The sequence below is a fragment of the Rhea americana genome, unplaced genomic scaffold, assembly GCF_003343005.1.
Source record: "Rhea americana isolate MKP2758 unplaced genomic scaffold, rheAme1 scaffold_155, whole genome shotgun sequence".
NCBI classification, from domain to species: Eukaryota; Metazoa; Chordata; class Aves; order Rheiformes; family Rheidae; genus Rhea; species Rhea americana.
In genome coordinates this window covers 1,348,773-1,371,852 of record NW_028185650.1, presented here as the reverse complement: position 1 = coordinate 1,371,852, position 23,080 = coordinate 1,348,773, and the positions used below count along the sequence as shown (strand labels likewise).

General features: G+C 37.4%; 1 protein-coding gene across 4 annotated transcripts in view; it reads right to left on the bottom strand.

Annotated features, from left to right (window-relative positions):
- Nucleotides 1-6,704: 6,704 nt before the first annotated feature.
- The window catches only part of PTGR2 (prostaglandin reductase 2), a 17,507-nt gene continuing 1,131 nt past the window's right edge, over nt 6,705-23,080 (bottom strand). Inside the window, exons 2-11 of one of the 4 annotated variants that reach the window (XM_085299854.1) lie at nt 18,321-18,355; nt 17,501-17,569; nt 14,928-15,046; nt 13,362-13,553; nt 12,242-12,412; nt 10,998-11,207; nt 10,043-10,164; nt 8,953-9,040; nt 8,175-8,214; nt 6,705-7,360 (exon numbers count right to left, since the gene is read on the bottom strand). In XM_085299854.1, coding sequence (XP_085155980.1) covers nt 7,296-7,360; nt 8,175-8,214; nt 8,953-9,040; nt 10,043-10,164; nt 10,998-11,207; nt 12,242-12,412; nt 13,362-13,553; nt 14,928-15,046; nt 17,501-17,537 — 1,044 coding nt within the window. In that variant the 5' untranslated portion in view covers nt 17,538-17,569; nt 18,321-18,355 and the 3' untranslated portion in view covers nt 6,705-7,295. The remainder of the gene's footprint in view (nt 7,361-8,174; nt 8,215-8,952; nt 9,041-10,042; nt 10,165-10,997; nt 11,208-12,241; nt 12,413-13,361; nt 13,554-14,927; nt 15,047-17,500; nt 17,570-18,320; nt 18,356-23,080) is intronic. The other 3 variants (XM_085299857.1, XM_085299855.1, XM_085299858.1) reach the window with 3 other exon arrangements.

The window sequence follows — 23,080 nt, the reverse complement described above, 5'->3', positions numbered from 1 at the left end:
TTCTACAGTAACTTTTTTATGGCTCTTCAAGAAAAAGGAAGAATAACTATGGCCCCTCAGAAAAGCTGGAGTAAATTTAGTAGAACATGTAGAAAAATAATAAATTGAATTGGAGCAAAATAATAATTATAACTAAGGCTAAAGATATTTCTAAAAAGTGACAGTTTTCCCATCTTTGAATTCTTGTTTCACAACGATTGACAATATAATAGGAAAAAGAGAGTAACAGCTCTCACTTGCATAAATGAAATACTCCGTTACGAGAATACGCTGCTTACCACAGAATGTCACTTGCTGCTGCACAAATGTGTTTTGCACAACTGTTAAGAAAAATCTAAACGGCGGGCACATTTACTTATAAGAAGCAATAGCGACAATCTAATGATAAATCAGGCACTTCGCAACGCTCCTAGAAATGAAACTGCTTTTAGCTGATCATGGAGGGCAAGAAGCAGTGATAAAATGTTTCATGTGTATACTCTGTGACAAACCCCTTTCTGAGATGAGGCTGACATTTGTTGTTAACTGTGGCGGTTGATTACAATGTARTCAAATCCTTATAGAATTACCTTCCTGTCTGTCAAATATTTACTCTTGGCTCYATGGGATGTGTTTCATAGATGGATAGGACTCTGTTAAGAACTTCCTACTCCTACTCTTAGTGTGTTGAGAAAGGTGCTCTTTAAGTTGAAAGCAATATACGTCATTTCCATAGGGGTGTAATCCCTGGCTCCAAGGACCCAAATAAGAATCACATGCTGTGAAATGGGGTTGATGTGTGCATTAAATATGTGTGTGGGAAATATTGAAGAAATTTTGAGAGAAAGTGAGATGAGCAGGATCGTCCACCTGCTCCAATGTCATAGTGAAGAGCACAGTGCAGAAACTTAGAACTCTGCCCCGAATCGGAGGCTCCTCTTAGCTGATGCACTACAGGTAACGGCTATTGCAGTTTTCTGTTGGCTGACAAAAGTGAAAGTTAATCTTGTCTCATGTTAATTTGAATTTCCTCCTCCTTGCCTTAAACCCYTTTCCAGTTTACTGAAACTTCAGTAGGAAGATGTTAACTTTGCTGCTTGAGTGGTACATTCATAACACAGGAAGACTCCATTTATTTACCAATACCTTTTTAAAAACCTAAGCTGTTCTTTAATAGGATAAAGGACAGAGATGCATGAAATAAGCAAAGAAAGGGGCAAATCATGGCCGTGCTGCTAAAGTACTTTACCTAGTGCTGGCAGATATTACTACCATGTGTGACAAATCTATCTTTCATAGTATAAATGCTTCTGTTGCAATATTCTACTGGATATTTTTGTAATCTGCATGGAGAAGAGTCCTTTAAAATATTTATTTTCCATTTGAAACTACCTTGAAAGGGTACTTGAAATTATTTTTTTTTTTGAAAGAAAAAAATGAGATTGCTTTTCAAATACATCCTTTTTAATAGTCTTTTAGAAAAAGCATGTGAAATTGCTTATCATGCTGCTGTTTGTTTATGGGGAGAGATTTTTCTATAATCAGTGAACTACATGCACGATGCTGTGAAAAGTGCAAAATAAAGTAGGAAAAACAGACAAGATTCTTTCACCTGAATTACCCCCAGTGCTCTGAGGGCTGACCAAAATTTGCAGAAGGAAGTTCCCAGGAGCATGCCATTGCCAGGCGTAATTTCCTGTAATTGTCATTAGCGAAGGTCTCTGCAGCCCGATGACAAGGTCTTGGCATTCACTGCAGAGCAGTGAGAGGAGGAAAGAGAAAGAGGCTTTTCATGCACTTTTCCTGCTATCGCTGTGGCATACTAAAAATAAACGAATGAAGCTCCAARCGTTCGTAGGGAAAGCCTGCCCTTCTGGAGCCGGCAGGGGCAGGGGCCGGGGCGACAGGCAGCTGCCTGCAGGGCACTGACAGCTCGCGTAGGTGCCTGGCCCGAGGAGCAGCAGGCTGTTCCAGTTCGAAATGCTCACTGCTGCCCCTGCAGCTTTCTAATGTGCGCGTTACTGCTGAGRGGAAGGCCTAGGTACTGCTTTGGGGGAGCAGGACGTGAAGGCCCAGCAGGGAGAGTGGCAGCAGACAGCAGCCTCCGCTCTCCCCCTCTACCCCAAAGCAGGAGAAGGCCGTGCTGCTCTGCTGCCGTTGTCCTGATTTCAGCCTAGCAGGGCCTGGGTCTTGGCCCCTGGGAGGCAGGGGAAAGCGAGCAGAGGGTGACGGAGTGAGAGAGAAAGGAGCCTGCTCGCAGCAAGAGCCCGATACCGAGGCAGGGTCTCAGGGGGCTCCGTATGCCAGATAGGGAGAAGGAGCCAACTCCAGGAGGGAGTAATCCATAGCACCGTAAAACCTCACCACCTTCTCCCAGCTTTTTCCCCTACACAGATTCTCCCATAAAAAGAAATTACATATCCCTCCTCTATTTATATAAACTGCTGCTCTGCCTTGTACTTTTAGTTTTGACTTCTACTGACCTTTTCAGCTGCCCTCTTACGGCCTTCCACCCAGACCCTGTTCTGCTGCTACAGCAAAATTGAAATCTGCTATCCAAAGTATCTTTGGTTGCAAAATCTTGTGTTCCCATGGTGAAGAAGTGTTGACTCTGCTTCTTCCTGTGCTTTTCCTAAAACGTTCCCTGTTGTATGTCACAAAATGTTCCTGGGTTTGGAGTTTATTCCAGCTGTTGTTATCCTTTCTCCTTGCAGGATAATGCCATCTGGCTGTGATCCTGTTCATCCCCTGGTGGTCTATATATGCACTGTATAAATATTTCTCACTTTAAGGTAAACCCAGTAAAGGAGAAAGGCTGGATGGCAATTGAGAAGAGCAATCTTAGAAACAACAGGACTAAATAATCCTGCATCTACTTCTTTCACTATGCATTAAAATATAGACTAAAGGGATGAAGCTATTTGCAAGGCAGCTGTGATTTCTCCCCACTCTTGTTACAACTGCTATTATAAATGGCACCAAGAACCACTTTTATATTGGGGGCTGTAAGCTCTTTTCAAGGTATTGCTGGAATTTTCTGTGAAATCCTGASATTAAACTACATATCCGAACACTAAAACATTAATAGATGGTCCTATAAAAGACAGCATGTTCTTCTCATTATCAGAAAGTTGCTCACAAGGAGGAGGACAGGAAATACAAGGAACTAGGTAAAAAAATAAGAAAGGGGAATAAAAAAGAAGGTAAGGAAGCAGAAGGGAAGAAAATGGAATACAGGAAAGCCAACAGCTACTGCTTCAAAGTGCAAAGGGAGAAGAGCTGGAAATGGGAGTAAGTGAAAATTTACCACATTGGCTTAAAGATGATTGGTTTAAAGAAACAAATTGGATCTCTTTGTCCAATACTATTTAACTATTATTAGCATTTGCAACAATAAATACTTACTTACAAAGACTGCATGGATGAACTTCTAATACCTTATCACAGTCATACGCCTTATGCTCTGAATTCAAAATTGCCCTTTTAATTAAGATCTTACACCACCTTGGCAAGGTGAAGCTTCAGGGTTAAATACTAGTCTCTCTGCTGTCTGTGACAATCAGCTACATCAAAAGTGTTGTGGATTTTTGCTACCAGTCATCRGTCACTTTTTGTTAAAAGAGCTCTCTCCTAGAGTCTTACATGCTTGCTGTAGAATCAGTATTACATGATTAAGAAATTAAGGCAAGCTGAAAAAGAATCTGGATATATATTGCGTTTTTTTTTATATAGTTTATTTATTTATTTATTTATTTATTTTCATAGATACTTGGTTGAAACCATTTTCTCCCTTTGGCTTTTATTTATTCTAAACAAGCAACACGAGCCAGGATTCACAAATATAAAGTGCTTCTGAGAGAACCCTAAGTATCCAGGGTACCAGGCTGAGGTTTACTTTGTCACTGTCTTTCTTTTCCCCTATAGCCACTTGACTAGTGTTGGTAGAACCTATATCCCCTCACTGCAGTTTAGYGAAGCACGGGAATGCGAGGGCACAGTAAAGCTGCCTTTACTGCATGAAGGATCAATATCTCAGCATGAGCTCATCCTGCATCACCCTCTAATAGGCTTATGACTTGTGTGCATTACTGAGCAATTGCTCTGAAAATGGTAATGTCGGGAATTTTCTTTATCACATTTTATTTCAGTTGTGAAGTAACTTCCTAGAGGACTGTCATTCCTGGAAGGTGTGTCAGCTCGTCCTGCCAGATATGAGCTCACTCTAGAAATAGCTCTTCAGCAAACCCACTCAAAAGTACAAATGTTGTACTTCGGACAAGCAAATGCAACTCTGGAAACAAAAATACGTCAGGATTTGACTAAGCGTAATTATGCCTTCGTCTATAACATCTAAAGGGAAAACAACATTTTCATGCCTTTTCAGTAACGGTTATGTTACAATGTCTGCCTTACATTTGTGTTAGACAAATTTACCACAATTCATAGTTGAAGCATCTTTTGAAATATGTAGAAATTTTAAATAATTAGGGTGCTCTGGATACTACTGTCTTTGTATACTTGCTTCCAAGCTGTCTGGGATGAAAGTGGAAGAAGGGTTTTTAAGAATTAAAAAAAAAAGGTTTTCTCTCAAAACTGGTTGTTGAAACTGAAAGAAACATATATTGGAGTAAACGAAATACAGGAAAATGTGAGTTGTAGGGCCTATTAACTTATATATGAAAAGAGGTGACTCTTCAAGGTTGGAAGAAAATGGAAGAACATCATGGAAGACTCTACCTGAAAAAGCTGTATATATTTATGTATAAATAGACAAACAAATTTAATGGAAAACTTTCTGCTGCCAATTAAAATCGATACTATTTCAACTCATCAGCAATAGCAATACTACTATTCTCGTCTGTAAAACTACTCTTGCACTGGTACAATTTTCAGGAGCAGTAGCTACTGAGCCTCCAGTAAGATGAGGTTCACTGCTGGGGTACGGACTGCTTCCTTTACTGTTGGTCATACACATGAACTGAGCCATTTTCTTCTCTGCTCAGGTATTTGCTTTACGAATGAACTGTAAGGATTAGAAGGTTTGTTCAAAAAAGATTTAACTGCAGTAAAGTGCATTAAGGCCAACTTCTTCCTGACAGAAATTTCACAGCAGAATGGCACATACATGGGGTAACAGTATATAGGGTAGAAACTTATCTATCTAAAGTGTATGTCTGTGTGAGCAGGTAAAAGGAAGGAAAAAAAAAAGAAGAAGGAGAATAAAACCACATGACAGGACACAGCAGCACACTCATTAGAGTAGCTCCATCTGTCTGGAAAGGCTGTATTCCCACTAACTCCCTCTGGTTTAAATCCTAGCTGACATGAGAGGAATCCAAGTCTAAATAGAGAGTGCTCAGATCGTTGTAGTCCTGCCATCTCATTTAACATTCGTGTTAATTAGGAGCCTATCGCTTGCATTGCCCAGCTTTCAGTAGTGAGTTACAATCTATAGACAGTCAATAAGCTGAAATTCACAGGATTTTACCCGCCTGTTGCTTTCTGTGTCTTCATTTACCAACATTGTTATTTAAGGGTACTTGAGTTACATTGATGCTGCATTTATAGTCTAGCTGAAACTGAACCAGTCACTGCTTGCAGTGCAGAAGTGAAGAGTTGAAAAATTTAGATCAACTAATACTGCTAATCTACAATAGTGCTATCCTGAACGTGTCCTTCTCTTTCTCAAAGTCTACAGCATCAGTCACTGCATGCTTCCTTTTTTCAGGGTCAGCTTCAGCATCAGGAAATGAAGGGATTGTTTTCTATATTGCTCAAAACAGAATACGGCCAATTTGATATCCACTGTCTTACTTTCCACAGTTTGCAAATTGATTCATAATACCAAATTTCTTGGAAAGTGTTTTTTTCCTAGGTCTTGGATTCAACATAACTTAAGCCTGAGTAGTGACTCAAGCAGATTTAGAGGATCAATCCTCTGGACACTTCARCTGATATTTTTGCTTGGAAACACCTCTCTTAAAAGCAAACAAATTAACTAATCTCTTGTAAATCAGAATGTGTCATGAATGATCCTATTGTCTAAATGAGACTGTGCTAATGTATCTAAATTTACATAATAACAGAATTCGAATGTCTTTAAAATCTGTTCTCTTTTCTGCTTCTTGATTTTGAAGACATGTACTTAATCTCATCAGTCCCTTTACTGTGGGATTATGCTAGTCAAATGCCCARCCATTCTGTTATTAGGCTTGGAAACAGTGACTCATTTTTTCAAGTTTCCCAATTGTGATGGTAAAAGAGCACCCCTGCACTGAAAATTCTGAGCCAGGATAAGATACTGAGAGAACACAAAGTCAATTATCCGCAAAGTTACTGTCTGTCCTCGGGAGCATACTTCTGAGATTCTCTCTCAGTCCCTGGGAACTGAGAGAGTTCCCCCGGGAAGGTGTAAAAAACAGCAAACTAGTGAAATTAGGGAGATTATCACAGAAATAAGATTTTTTAAAAGGAAATAAATTTTCTTTTTAGAGTTAAATCTGGAAAGCAAAGAGTGGGAAAATGAAATTAATAAACAATTAAGCAGGAGGCTAGTCTTGCAGCCRAACCTACCTCTGATAACCTTGGGTAACAGAACCCAGATTTTGGACAACATGATCACAGTCTCAGTTGCACACAGATAGGAAATGTAAATGTAAATGATTTAGCTTTCAAGCACTCTGACAATAGGGTAGATGATACAATACGGAGAAATGGACAAGATAGAGGAGTGGAAGTTTGTTCATTGCAATAATTTGTAAAAACAAGAACACTTAAATTCCAAGATAATTAGCTGATTTGACTGTCAGGGTAAGCTTACACTAGTGAATTAAACATTCCTAGACAAATTTAAGTAATTAAACTTTCCTTTAAACATACGTTAAGTAATTAAACATTCCTAGAGAAGTTTCAGGGCACTGTGACAAACTACTGTAGGAATAGTGTACATCTATGCTAGTAAATTCTTTTAGCTTCCCGAACTGGGTGGCTGCATACAAATTGCTTATTGGAAATATTTCTTGAGGATGTTCTAACTCCCAGACCAAACTCAGAACTTGTGTGGGAGCGTGCTAGCTGGCACGTGCAGAAATCACATCAAAGAGGGTATTGCTGTTTACTAGTATGAACAATTGCATTCCTGTTTCTGATTCTGCTTAGTTTACCAGCACAGGTACTGCCTTAGCATCTCAGAATCTCTGCTTATAGTATACACAGAACAACTTAGTAGTTTATTTAAGAAAATGAAAATTAGGATAAATTAAACTTCCTTATTATGAGAGATGGGATCAAGTTCATTTTTCCTGGAGCAATGATTTCTACTTAGAAACTGAGACAATCTGTTTTCCAATATTGCCTCCACTCATCATGGACTGGAAAGCAGCTTCAAGAGAAATAAAGAAACAAATTAGTGCCATGCAAAATGTGCCAAATAACTTCTTTTTTAAAAATATATATTTTAGGAGCAAAAATATTAAACAGTTCCTGAAAAATGAGATAGCATGTTTTGGATTTAAACATATTTATCCTTCATGACATGCTAAGTTCAGAAGAAAAAAAAATGCTCAACTGCTAAGGGCAGTTTTATATAATTTAAAATTTTCATTTGTAAGCATCTATTTAGCCCTATACTGGGTAATGATTACATTGGCTGCTAGTGTGATATACTATACAAACATGAAACACAAAGGCAAGGCATGATCTGAGAGCCCACAAGTACTGTGGGTTTCACAAATCTTTGTGAAACGAAAAGGTTTATAAATAATCTTGTTTTGTGCAATAAATGTGAAAAGCTGATGTAAAAGAATAAATCTTTGAATAAACAAAATATGAAATACAACTACTATATTTGAATAAATTCCTTTGAAATACCTATGTAAACCAGTAAGCAGCAACAATTAGAAATAAATGTAAGTCTGTAAGATTTAGCTATTGTTTTAAATTCTACTTTTTTGTTGTTTTTTYGCAGTCTTAAAGATACTAAAGATTAAATGGGCTAAATCATACCATTGCCTGTTACATGAAAGGGAGGCATTCTCACAGCACATCACAAAGCATTTTAATACCTACTGAAATATATTCATCTACTTTTTACTTTATTATAATATTGAAAGCATGTTTTAGATAAAAGAAGAAGTTTGCTGCTACTGATGTTGTATTTAATCAAATTATCCTTAGAAAATGGTGTAAAATCTTACCACCAATGTTTTCCAAGCCTTCTACCACAGTCTCTCTGACCTGTCAATACAAGCAAGTCCTGTTAGTTTTCTTCAAACATTTCTCAGAAAGGTTTCTCCTTGCCACAGAAATTATCAAAAATCTAAAAAAAAAATCTCTTGCCATAACAGACAGTGCTCTGTTTGGGCTAGTTCTTTTATCAAGAGTGATTTCTTTCTGATAAAGCTACAGTCAATTTAATCCTTYTATCATAACTGGAACATTATTATAACTACCAAAATTTCATATCTTGGGATGCAAACAAGAAGGGAAGTCCCAGGAAAACTAACCTAATCATCTGAAGAACCATGAACACTAGACATACCCTACAGGGAAGGGATGGATACAAAGCATCTACCCAAAACGGTGATTATAAAGCTTGAAACAAAATTTTAGACAAGATCCCCCAAAGCATTCTGGACACTACCTAATCAGGTATTCAAAAGTAAATATTTTTGAGGGTCTGATCCCTTAAATAAAAAAATGCTTTCACCCTATGTTGAAAGAACTAACTCAGGTATCAGCAGTATGTACTTTACAAACCCTGTCATACTACAGCTGCATCATTCTTWGCAGGTATTTTCTAAAACAGTACTACCATAATAAGCTTTCAAGCACCCCTTGACATTCTTAAGAAATGCTGTTCAATTCAGAGGTATGGGAAGAGAGCCAGGGACAAAGAAACTGGACCTCCAGTAGTCAGTCCACAATCTGAGGAGATAACATCAAAGACCACAGATTAAATGTGTAAATTCCTACCTTCAGTTTACCTTCTCTGATCCACTGACAAAGCTGTAAAATGCTAGCTTCTTGTTTGTCCATATAGTTCAACACCAAGAATCTTTCCCTGTTGAAGAAAAGAATGAGCCCTGCTTTAAGAAAGGTTGGTGAAGTATTTTGAAATCTTAAGAAATCTTTTCCAGAAAAACACAACATTCATGAAACTGAAGGATTATTAGTACTAATTACAATGAGACACAGTGCAGAGTTTTGCAACCTGTTGGGACAACTTGGGGCAGTAGGAGTTTGAGATTAAATATGGATATTAGCAAAGTAATTCTGCCTGTTTCAAGTACCAGAGAGAAGAGTAATAAAAATCAAGTAATACTGCAGAGGAATAAGCAAGGTGCCAGGGACAAGAAAGAAATTTGATTAGAGGAGGTCAATCTGTGCAGAAAATCAGAAATGTCCCCAACTGTCTGAAATATGCTGAGTGGAAAATCCTGTAAGACTTGGTTTCTAATCACAAAGACTTAATGTGTTAGAGCCTTAACTTTACCTGAACCCTGACAGGAGATTCAGCGATTTCCCCATCTTATCTATCTTTTCTATCTTTGTCAATTCCCATTATCTAATTAAAAAAAAAAAACACACTACAAAAGTAATTTTAGTGTAATCACTGCATCAGCTACATCCTTACTCAAAAAGACAACCGATTTTCTCGCAGTCTGAACCACCACACTTGGAGAGAATGTACTTTGCCGAACATTTGATAACAGAACAATTGATATAACTGATAAAAGAACGTGGCAACATCACTCCCCATATTAAAGAGTCTATCAGAAAGTCCCAGACTAAATCAAACAAACAAGCATTGTATCAGACAATCAGACAACTATAATAACATAAAACAACATCCTTTCCACCTTTTTACAATGATACACACAAATGCAAAAGAAAGAACTTAATGACTTTGTGATTATAGCTTTCTCTTATAGTATGGCAATACTATGTTCTGATTAGACACATTTAATGAGGCTCTCCAGGCTATCTTCCACCCACCAGAGTCATAAAATCATGTAAGGAATCTATCTGGAACCTGTTCGCAAGTATTGTAGGAGAAAAGTACCTTGTGATATTCCTTTCTTTCCGTACTTTTTCTACCTCAGGAGGCAGTGGAGGAGGATAAGGCACATCTTTATTATACTGAGAAATCTGTCCACACAGGACTATATGGCTGTTCTGATTCATCTGTTTGAGATGGCACAAAATAAGAAAAATACTTTCCTTGGTTTCAGAAATCACAAGATTTTCAAGAGATAGATAAGAATATATTGCAAAACTTTCACACAGGTATTCTTATTCAAAGCTGTTTTTCCCAGAAAACTAGGAGAAAGAGTAGGAAAGTTGTGTGCAGTCCCATTTAATCTGTGAGAAAATTAAACAGATAAATGCAGGACACTAATGGAAAAATAAATACTATGCAGCATACGTATCATTTAATAAGGCATTAAAAGGGGGTTCTTAACACCATAAGGAATTGTTCTTTTACTGGATGCCTTTTTTCCCCAGGAAGATGCAACAGGACAAAGGAAAYTGGATACAGCTGTGTGGACATAATTGTCTATCTACTATATGGCAGAAATGAATGGCAATGATGTGGAGCTCTCAAAGATGGCACTGCCACCAAAGCTTCCCTGCCATGAGATAGAAACTGTAGTTTCGTGTTAGGGGCTGGTTAAGAGCCTTTATGCAGGGCCAGCAGAGCTTTTCTGAAGCCAGAAAAACAAAACCAACAAACCARAACATTACAACCCTGACAGACAAGATTTTTAGTGTATTACCAAGTCTGCTGGCCAAAGAAGCAAGAGATCAGAGGCAGAAACTGTGTTTCTATTTCTAGGCTAGTCCAGATGACAGACACTTATTTGGAGTAATATTCCTCAGGACCCAGATCAGCACCAAGACCAAATCCTTCGAACTGGAAAGTCTATTCAGCCTGGTCTCAGTATTCTCTTAATTCCAAGATGGACAGGAGCACTCTGGAGAATGATGAGAATAAATCTGACAGGTGGTATAATCACCTGATTTATAACTGCATCACTGATGTCTCCACCAACATTGTCAAAGTAAACATCCACACCACCTGGGCAGAGTTCACGTAGCTGCTCTGCCACATTCCCCTTCTTGTAATTGATAGCAGCATCAAACCCCATTTCTGAGACCAAAATGGAGCACTTCTCATCCGTGCCAGCAATCCCCACGACTCTAGTACATCCCTCCAGACGGCCAATCTACAGGAGCACAGTTAAAAAGAATTTAGATCACTCATCTGTCTAGGCACAAAAGTACCAGAAAGAAAAAGGGTGATATTAAAGGGTCTTAGAGTTATTCCCCATCCCACTAACTAAACTTCAGACAATGAAGTTTAGTGCATGTTCCCATCTCCTGTGACAAAATTGCCACCAAACAGCATTTTGTTTTGTCCTACCCACACATGGGGAAGGGGCATATATCATCCGGAATTTGCTGGTTTTCCGAACTCACTGACTGCAGGAATTTTAGCCTGTAGAATTACTAATGATTAGCAGTACTGGAGATTGGCTTTCTCTATATAAATTTTATATATAGATTTTATACAGGATAAAGTCACCATCTGCCAAGTACCATAACACAAACAATAAAGGCTGAAAAGAGTGGACAATAACTGATTTAAATACATTCTTTATAGATTTGCATACATAATATTGCTTCATAGTTCTTCTTTATTGGCAAGTCTTATGCTTGCTCACTACCTGCTGTGTTTGTATGTATAAGTGTACATATATATTTATACACACACAAACTTACCCATACTTTGTTCTGCAAAGCTAAGGAGGAACAAAAATACAATTTACTGAAAAGGCTGCAACACTCAAAATACAAAGAATGTAATGGAAACCAACACAAAGAAGGGCTTACTATGATTTTCACTATGTTTTAATATAGAAAAAGCTAAAAGTTTCCATTCCACTCAAGGACTTCATCAAATGGCAGAATAATATACAATTACACAGTAAATACATGCACTTAAACCATCTATTTTATTTATGCTAGTGACAAGTAGTCTCCACCTTGGACAGTTTTCTCCTATCCCAGTTTCAGGAAACTGGTTTCACACYTAGAAACTCTCTCAGCAATAGTGTGAGTCAAATCTGTGAATGTGGCCCCTCCCATGAAGTTATACCCGCTTATGTTTACAACGATTTTATCTGTATGTCTACTAACCAGCAGGGTTCAGAAGACAAACTTATTAACAGGGTCCTTTGTACGTCTGAAGCCTACTTACCTGACCAGCCAAAGAACCACAGGCACCAGCTGCCCCGCTCACCACCAYTGTCTGATTTGCGCCTGCGCTCACATGTCCTTTCTCTTTTATACCTAACAAGGCAGTCAGGCCTGTAATACCGGCTGCRCCAAGAAAGAAGGAAAGGCGTCCATCTACAAGTTGTGGAACAAGCTACGAAACAAAAGCATATGTTGCTGTTCATTTCTTTTTAAGTTGGGGTTTCACTGCTTATTATTTGGTTGGCGGGCAATATAAAGCTCAGGACAAGGTACAAGGTAATAAGGACAAGCTAGCCTTAAACTAGTTCTACCTTAAGAACAAGTTTATACAAAATGAAACAAAGATGATATTTCTATAGTTTTTAAAAAGTTTTTTAAACAAGGTCATTCTCAAGAACTAAAATTATGGACATGTCAAAAAGCTGTTGAGAGATAAGAAATTTCCAACAAAGCTGAACTATCCCCATGCTATCACAAAGGATAAAAAAGCACCACTATCAAACACTGGCACTGTGGATCAGTGAGAGTCCTAAAGCAAATTTCTTGAAAACCGTACATCTCCAAACTGTAGTAATTTTCTGTGTTACATGAGGATGATAAATACAATATCCCTAATGCACTGTTACCTCTCCTTAGAAATAGTTGATGCTGATTACACTTTCTTTTTTGGGGTAGAGAATCTCAGCTACAAACTTTCACTAACCTGTGCTTTCTGACTTAAATATAGCTAAAGTATTTTATGTCTCATGACCACACTCCAATGGAGCAGGAGTTCTATTTAGAATTAGGATAAATAACAGAAAGATATCAACAGAAGAAGCTTGAGGGAAATTTACCAAAAATTTAACAAGTGAAATATCACTGGCATGCCAGATGACCGTCATGCACTGGCATGACAAAAACATCCATATTTCTCTTTATGAAAAATAAATAGGGAGAAATTGATACATACTTTGCTGTATGTGCGTTGATCTGCCTTTTGAGAACTGTTTGCTTCAATAGCACTGATTTGTTTTTGATTAAGAAGCAGTGTTAGCTAGCATTAGCTGTATTTATGAAAAATAGAGTTAGGAAAAGAGAACAGTGACAATCTGGGGCTTAGGGRGTTGCATATACACTACCTTTTGCAGCAAGCCTCCATCTAGAATGGCCATCGTCTGCCAAGGCCAATTAAAGGAAGTTACGAAATCTCCTTTAGTGAAGTTGTCATGCTTACTCTCCTCCACAATCCCAATGCCTCCACCATCAGCAACTTCAGCCAGCTGCCAGGGCAGGAGGTAATCTGAGCCTGTATCTTCATTCATTCGGCAACGCTGAAAGATAAGGTTTTAATGGGAAGCTCTTGTGGAATATGATTTGTTTGTAAGTTCAGGTAAAGTTTGAGATGAGATGTTTAAAACATCAAGCACAGAGGGCTACTCAAAATCTGTCAGTAAGTGCAAAATATTCATTTTAATTTCTTAGATCTCTCTTCCTCCACTCATTCACTCAGTACATAGGGAGGATAATTTTAGTCTCCTTCAGCAGTGTTACCAAAACCAATATATTCAACAGACACTGCCTCAAAGTCAGGCTTGTAACTGAAGAAGATTGGCTTGGATCTGAAGAGAATCCTATCAATGCCACTCTYTAACTGGATGAAGTAGGATTGAAAACAACAGCTAGAAGTCATCTAGTCCGTCCATGTGCAATAAAGAAGAATTAAATGAGTTTAGATTATTCCTGACAGACATCTGCCTAATGAAACATCTTGAAATCTTTTTTTTTTTTTTTTTAGCTCTCCCCATGTAGCCTGACTTGGTATTTCAATATTCTTATACTATTCCTTACTGCCCAAGATAAATCTGTTTTCCTGAAATTAAGACTTTCTTTTCTTCTATCCACATTAACATACAGAATGAATGATCATCATTCTCTTTGTCGTTAACTTCTATATACTAGCAGATTGCTCTAACACTCCTCCAATCTTTAGTTCCATTTCAATCCACAACTTCCACAGTTTTAATAGTGCTGATGATGGATTCATTCACTAGTCCTTTCTGGTTTCCATTCTTTATAAAGTATTTACACTTCTTTGACCTGTCACCTCATACTTAAGAAGAAAATCTGGCCTTCACATGTAAACAAAACTGGTAATAACTATGTAACATCTAATTTGAAATATTTATATGTTTGTATCTGGAGATCCTTTGCCTAACCATGCCTTCTTCCTGCTTCATCATGAAACGTTCTTCCTCCTCTGTTTTCAAAGAAATATACTTCCTTCCACGTCAAAAAAATAAAAAGTGTACATCAAAAAAGACAATGTTCAAATAAAGATGATAAAAACAATTCTGTAATGGTACCAGGGCTCATACTCTCCTCCTAGTCCAGTAAAGCCATATTCATATACGTATGTGTTTGTGTGTCTGTGTGTATACATACACACATTCACTAACATGCCAGTGAGGTATATATATGTGTGTGTACATGTGTACAAACGTACACATATATATACCTCACTGGCATGTTACTGCCAAATCCTTCCCAACATAATTCCAAGAGAATGAACAGAATTACTAAATTATACCAGAGATACATTTGTCCTATAATTGATAATGTTGGTATTAAACATGATGGCAGGTACAGAGGTAGAAGAAATTTTTTTAAAGGAATTCTCCTGACTTAGCTCCAAGTCTATCACCTACCATGTAAGGATCCACAGAGAGATAGAGGGTTCTAACACAGACTTGTCCCTCTTGGACTGTATCTGATATTGTACTTTGCTCCAGTCGGAAGTTTTCAGCCACTGGCACTCCATTCTTACCTAGAATTATTTTAAAATGAAACAAATAAATAAATCAATATAGAACTTCCTTAAAAAATAATTAAAAGCCTTCCCCTTTTTATTAAAGGTAGTCCTTTTTTTTCAATAAGTTAACTTTTATCTTTGCTTGAGTATAAGTCTACCCACTATCTTTCAGACTTTGTAYCATAGAGTTAAGATTAGATAGGTGTACCACTAAACTGAATACCCACAACACAAACTAATCTGCAGGCTTTTCCAAAATGTTTATCTAACTCCTCCACAATCAGAACCATACCGTCACTTTGGGAGCTTCCTATGCTTTAAATTTGATGCTAACTGCTGCTTGGTAGAGTTCTGGACAAGCCTCTCATATGGGCATCAGGACTCTACCTACACAGCACGGATAGCCCAGGCCTCCTCTGGAGATCAGGTCACACCTTACATACAGCAAGGGGATCCTGTGGCACAGCACTGCAAGTGAGAGGCCTACCTATCTTGTGCTGTGAAGTGCAGTTACAATGAAGGGTTATAGCTTAGCTGTTCCTTGCCACAAAAAAAAAGCCCTTCAGGGCGAAGATTTTATTCTTTTATATAAAATGCACATACTTAACTTCACCGCATTGCACTGCAAGCAGGCATCTTAGGAATTCAATACCTCATCTCTAAGTTCTGGGTGGCCCCAGAGATGCACATCTCTCTTGGGATGATGCAGAGACTTGAACCATCTGCCAGAGCCCAGCACGGCTCAAAGAAATGGTGTCAGTTTTCCTCCAAGGGCTGCCTTGTCCAGCAGCCAGTGACCTTGACTTTTGCTGCCCAGAACTGCCTCTCCAGTCTCCTCTACTCAGCAGTACGACAAGAAACAAAACAAAATGACCTTGGCAGCTTCTTGGTCAAACAAAAACTGTCAGACTTAGCTACCCATTAGCTGGAAATCTGAAGTGGGGTAATGACACGCAAAATATCTCCTAAGGCTCGTAATGTATTATCAAATTGGTTACAAATCATATTATATGTTCTGCATCCGCAGATGTATAATAAATTCCGACTGTGCTCTGAAACACGCACTCTTGCCATGTCTGGAGCTGTTCAGATTTGCAAGTGACCTTTTGATCTAGATTTTGTGCATTTTATCGATTAATGTATTTGAGTATCTACAAACCTAGCTTGATTCATTTAAATGTAACCTATTGCTTTTGTTGATCTGTCAACATCAGGTTTACTCAGACTAGTATAAAGCACTTGCACTGGCTGACAGCTTCCCTGCTGCTTGTTGCATACGATTTTTATGACCAAGTAGGACAACTTTTTTTTTTTTAATGAACTATTTTCATTCTCCAAGAACATTTTTATATAAGCAATGTTCTGTAAAGCCCCTAACTTTCAAAACAAAGACATCTATTGGGATTTCATTTCTCATGTAACAAAACTCCCATTTCTTCTCCCATGTAACAAAACTCAAAACAATAGCACTATTTTACCAGTAGCAAGTGAATATAAACTCTAACTAGGCGAGTGCTGAACTCTCACCTCTCACAGTCCTTTTTGATCCAGTGAGATTGATGGGGAAATAAAGACTATGGCCACAGCACATGAATATGTAGATAGCCCTCGCTGCAAGAGCACCCCTTCAAGATTACAAACTAACATGCTTAAAGCTTCCCAAAAACTGCTATAATCTTATGCGAAGAGGCCCATAATGGGAGGCTTCCATTGTGTGCCACAAGCAAACTAATCAGACCTGGCAACTGGAACTACTGGCACTAAAAGCAGGGCACCAGATACCTGTGTATCTTTTAAGCCAGAGTGACCAGGCAACAGAAGGCTACTGCTGCAAATTTTTGTTTGTCTTAGAAAAGGCTTATCTGCAAGTTACCCAACAGCTTTTACCTCACAGAACAACTTTTGCATTGAACTATATATATATATATATATATGTATAAAACAGTGCAGGTATCTGGTCCTTCCTACAGCAAACAATGTATAAACCCATTATTCCAAAAACTGTGCTGACATCCATAACAAAGTATGTGTGTGAGTAAGTAAGTAAACAAAACCCTCAAAAGTGTAAATTTCAAAACCACTTTGAAACATGTGAGGAAAAAAGATTCAAGATTTAATAAAAGGAAACAAAAAAAGAAGAGTAGCAAAATATTTTGTTTTAGTAATCTCTCAAAAGTCAATAAAAAAAAAAGTTAAAAATAAAAGGAAATGTTTGACAATGTTGCTTCACTTTGAGTCCGTAGCCTTAGGGATTTATCACATATTACACATGAACCCTTTTTTTCTCACTSGTGTTCAGAAGTCTGCATATACAGACTGAATAGATACAATTCACAGTAAACTTTGTTACTGTTGCACACAACATTTAATTAAATATCTTAAACTAGTTTCTGTCTTTAACCTCACTATTTTGGATTATTATGCAACCATAACAAACACATGGCTCCTTTATTGAAAAAAAATACATACCAGGGCGCGAGTTCAGCACTACTCTTTGTATAATCATCACTGCTTTTGCAGCAATTTTACACCAGGCTTCTAAAAAGAAAACATTGTTTAAAAACTGAGACACACAAAATTTCTTGAGAAAGAAAATGGGCCAAAGAGCTCTGTAGTTTAGAAATGGGGGAAAGCACAGGACAGGGAACAGGGACATTTCAACACCACTTACAAATCCAACAGGAAACAATATCCAGGGTGTCCTAAACAACGACAATAGATAGCGGCAACACCTGCCTCCAAAAGGTGAGTGCTGCCTCGTACTACAGTCTGCTCTACAGCTATTCTGTTGGCATGCGTGGCAACAGTAAACTGACTGCAAACCACAACGTGACAGCCTGACAGTCGTAAGAAACAACTAACAAATTATGCAAACACAAATAGGTCACACAAAATGAACTACACCTTTTTTTTAAGGTAAACTGCAGACCTTGCCCCCTTATGTATATGATGGAAGTGAAATCCTATCATTAATAATAAGCAGATATGCTTCCACAGAGCCAGAATTCCACATGTTGAGACTCATGTAAAAGCCATGTTTCACAGTTAACTCTCTGCCACAAGACATAGTGCATTTAAAATATTTTTGCTCTATTGCTGCTGGATTCATTTGACATGTATTAACATCCTGTCAAAACCATTGCTAAGTAGAATCCACAGACTGGCATCACCGATGATTCGAAAAGAGTGGGCATCACCAACTTTAGCTCTCATGCCCAAGAATCATATGAAACAACCTCAAACGAAAAACAAATAAACAAACATACGAATAAAGCATTTCTCTGCTTACCTTGCTTTTTTTATACAACTTCACAGTAGCATCTTCTGGAAAAAATGAAAAACAAAATTAATTCTGCAAACATCATGCATGCAAGTTTCTTTATACCCATAATCCCATTGAGCTCATTTTCAAGTAGTGAGAGTCAAAAAATAGAGTTGGAAAAGAAGTTTAATATTATACTATTTTTAGACTTAAAAACTTTGGTTTACATTTATGTATTTCTTTACAATGTTGGCAACCCAAATTCAAATCAAATTATTGATATGTGGAAACAACAAAGTAAAATAGTTTTGTCTACTTTAATTAGCAGGGCTTAATTAGAGAAAGAAAGAAAGARAGAGAGAGAGAGAGAGAGAAAGAAAAAGAAAGATAAGGAAAGAAAGAAAAAGGAAGGAAGGAAGGAAAAGAAAGGAAAAAAGAAAACATTACAAAATATTAAACCAATATTTTAAAATAAGCTTCATGGGTTTAAGGTCATACTTTATATAAATGCCACCATTATTAATAAATAAATGAAGTATCTGAGGGTCCTTCCTATCCTGACTTCTATGTGAATTAGCTCCATAAGAAGGAAAACAGGTAGAAGGGATWGACTTATCTCCCTTCCTCTCTGTCAGGGCTACTAAATTAGCATGGCTGGACGCTCAGCCCCGGCAAGGGATCTCCATGCTGTTGGCAGGATGATGACCACCTATCACTGGGCTGTAGGAAACATTTAGTTTGCTTTCCTGTGCTGACTGGGGAGAACAATCTGCCCTTGCCTAAAAATTTATTTTCGCCTTCTCTGCTGGAAGACCTTGAAGCAGCTTTGCACATGTAAGTCAACTGCAATTCATTAAGAGGCATGCATACATACTGGTAGACAGTTATATGACAAAAGATTGTTGTTTAAGGTATTTGCACAGGAAATAAGAGATTATGATACGTGGCAGTTTAAAGGGTCCTCTCCATGAAGAGAAGAACTAAGAAGTCTTTCCATTAGCAGTAAATTTTCTTCTGAGAATTGCTCTGATCCAGAGAYGAGAAAGCCTTAGGTCACCATCTGATCTGTTTTCTAAAAAAATCCCTTTTGAATTTCAGCTGTTTAAAGGAGGACTGGAAATCTGTGTTTTTGCAATCAAGAGAAGCCAAAGTGATTAATGGGGCATGAACCTGCTTTAACAGAAGACCATGATCTCACATGCTTTCAGAGCTATTAAAAAATAAGGATGTTCTTATTACTATTCTCAATTGAGTGCCATAAATAACCAATCTCTGTAAGAACCAAAGACATTAAAAAATGAAACATGATAGCTGATGTCTTTGTCATAATGTTTATTTTGCTGACAAGAACAGCAAATTTGAGTCAAGTGAAATAGATGAGCTCAGAAAGGGTATATCATACCATTCGCTTATCCTAAATCCTACCCTTTGAATATTGCAAAATATAGAACTTACTGTATGTATTGTTATAATGTTCATGAGACGACCAAAAACTACGGCTTGGAGTGCTGAACATAATTTAAAAAGGGYATCAGGAGAGAATGGGCATATCCCTGGCTTTCCTCCCTCCTYTAAAACCCACCATTGCCACAAAACAAAATTAAGACAGATAAAGGTTTAACATTTGATTTTTGTTATGTTTGCACTTGAATAGCTACTTATTAGGCTAAAGTATGCAAGAGTTAACTTTTTTTGCAATATTTTAACACCGAATGGTGCAAATTTTGGATGAAACAATATAGTCTATAATAAAAGCAAAAACAAAGACACAACCTCCAAACTAGTTACTAGTTATAGTTTAACAATGTGTGTTACAATTCATTCCATATGTAACATTTATTACTGTACAGTATATACAGGAAGCATTGAAAATACAGGAGTTAATAGTTAAAGAGATAAATAAAAATCCATTAATATACCCACACAGTTGATACAATCTCTGAAGTAAATATATTCTGTAATATCCTAAGAGGAAGATAAACTTTGGCAAGTATTAGATTCAGCATCCTGTTCTRCTACAGATTTCCTGTGTGACCTTAGGCATGTCACTTTGTACACTTTTTGTAAAATATTTTTCAAAACARAATTCCAGACTTCCACGAGGCCAGTTCTATGCTCTTCTGGCTTTATAAATGCCAGCTTGCACACTTTAATTTTATATTCCATGTCATTCCTGAGTGAATTTGAGCGTAAATGGTTGAATTTTGAATTGTTGAATAGCTGAATCCTCTTAAAGTAGCTTAGCTGACAATACTAATGCAAAAATTGCATTCAAGTGGTATGACTGTCATCCTCAGAACAATTATCTTAGCAGCTGAGAAGTTCTGCTAATCAGAGAGTATTCTATAAACCGCCAAATGTACCTAGTGCAATTTAAAAGAACAACCATACTCTAGAAAATAAATTGCTCATACAAAGGACACAGCCATGAACGGAATTGCTTTGTGCAGAAATAAGGAGCTAAGAATGTAGTGAATATAAACCAGTGGTGATCTGATAGTTCACATGAAACTTCACTAAATCATTCCTTTAGATACTACTAATATTCAGTAATGATCATGTCAGTAATAATCACTTGTGGTACTAAAGGTTTTGATCTGCTGTTTATAAGTTATATAAATTAAGCAGAATTGCTTACAGTTCATTCATTACAGGAACTCCACTGTTAACCTGCAGGACTGACTCAGTTTTTGTTATCCTGAAGTCACTAAATAACCTGTATTATGCAAACTCACACACACACGCACACACAAACAAAACCAATTTGAACAAGGACACAGATCATTAAAAGCATTTTTATTCTGTCTAACACATACACAGAACCCTTGAAATATCTGCTTTCTATCACAGTAGAGAGAAAACTCTGTTTTTTAAAAAAAGAATAAAGATACTAACATATTAAAACAAAGGAAAAGTAATAAAGAGAGTGGCACAGGAAAATGAGAGTGGAAAAAAAATTACACAATGTAAGTTTAGACTACTTTTCTGAATATTCTGAGGAAACAAAACTCTTTTGATTTTTCAGGTCATTTTAATAGCCTGTGATTAGAGAACTGTATACTAACACAATCTTAAGATCTTCCAGATATTGTGAGTGGGTGGACAGAAAAAGAAAGAGGCTGGTGACTGAAGTGTCACTCACTCTATGACAGCTGTTGCGGTAAAATGTAACACTGGAGATGGACATTTACTTCTAAATAAAACTGCCATTACTCTGCAGTAAAAGTCAGTATGACTTTACACAAGCATATGTGCCCACAAATGTCATAATACAATATGAAACAACCAAACTTTTCTCACATTAAAAGTAATTAGCAAGTGAGTAAGGAAAATAATTAGACATTCTATCCTTTAGTATTGTTAACACAGGAGAGCTTTGGAAGAGAACTGATTTTTAAGAGTGAAATAAACTGGATTTGTAATATATATATAAACCTTTTCGATACACGCTTAATGCCAGTGTGAAGGACACTTTTGAAAGTTTTTTTTTTAAGACCAACAGCAAGGGATATACACTATCAAGCTTTTYTAACAAAAATAGTCAATGCTTATTTTTTTTTCTTTAAATTAAATGGAGTAGAAATTAATTGCAAGTTTTAAAACCAGCATTCTATGCCAATATCATCTGACTCATCCCATGAGTGCAGGAGCACAACAGCTGTATCTCCAGCAGAGTCTCAGGTATGTTTTCTAGCCTAGTTTTATTCTTTTCCTCCTCCTCCTCTTGCCCTTCTTTCCCCATTTTTGCACATAGACACATAAAGACTCTTTTTAAAAMTGTTAAACAAACTCCTCAGCACCGAAATGCTGCAGTTTATTTGTCCCAGGCTTAGTTCCTAAAACCGCCTGTTACTGACATTGCCTGTAAGACCCCGTTTTGAGATGCTTATACTTTTGCCAAAACGATTCAGCTCCTTCCAAGCTGTCACAAGCCATGCCAGGTCCAGTTTAGTAAAGACAGGAAGAGGAGGCAGCAGTTTCTTGCTCCTACACCAGGCCTATACAGCATAGGTGATGAAGGTAGTCAACAGAACAGACGAATAAGGCTGAAGTCTTCTGAAACTGTGTTGTCAAAATGGCTGGACCAAGGATACTCAGAGGAAACAAAGGAAAATTTCAAGGAAGAATGATTTTGAATGAGGAAAAAGCAAGAAGGAAAGAGCAGAAGGACTAGCACTAAAAAAGAGAAATCTAGCAAAAAAAATAGCAACTTAAAGGCCATCAGAGCAAGGAGAAACATAATGGAGAGAGAAAACTGGAGAATGATGGATGAGGTGGGACCAAAGAAAGAGCTGGGAATAGCTGATCAAGAAACYTAGGACTGCACAAAATAATGGTAACTAACTGGCCATGTGAGGAGAACAGAAATTGAAAAAGGAACTTAACATCTTTAGTTGCATAAATCTTCCCTCTGGCACTCCTTTAAGAAGCTCTATATTAGATGAATGTCAATGAAGTGGCAAATTCAAGCCTTTATAAATTAGGAAAAGCCATAATATTAATATTAGTGTCATCAAGGAAGGCAAATGCATGGCATAACAAAAAGTACTTTCATGAACTGAAGAATACCATTTTCCTGAAGTCTCACATTTCATCACTGAATTCTCTGGTGCGACCAAAGTTCTTCCCATAGTATTTTCTCCGATGTGGATTCTCTGGCTTTCAATATGAAGTGAGGTCAGCCTGCACTTCCCCTCAGGAAAGGAATAGGTGAGGAAGGAAGAACAGTGGCAACTGGATCTTGACCCAGACTTTTTTTTTTTTTTTTTTTTTTTTTTTTTTTTTTT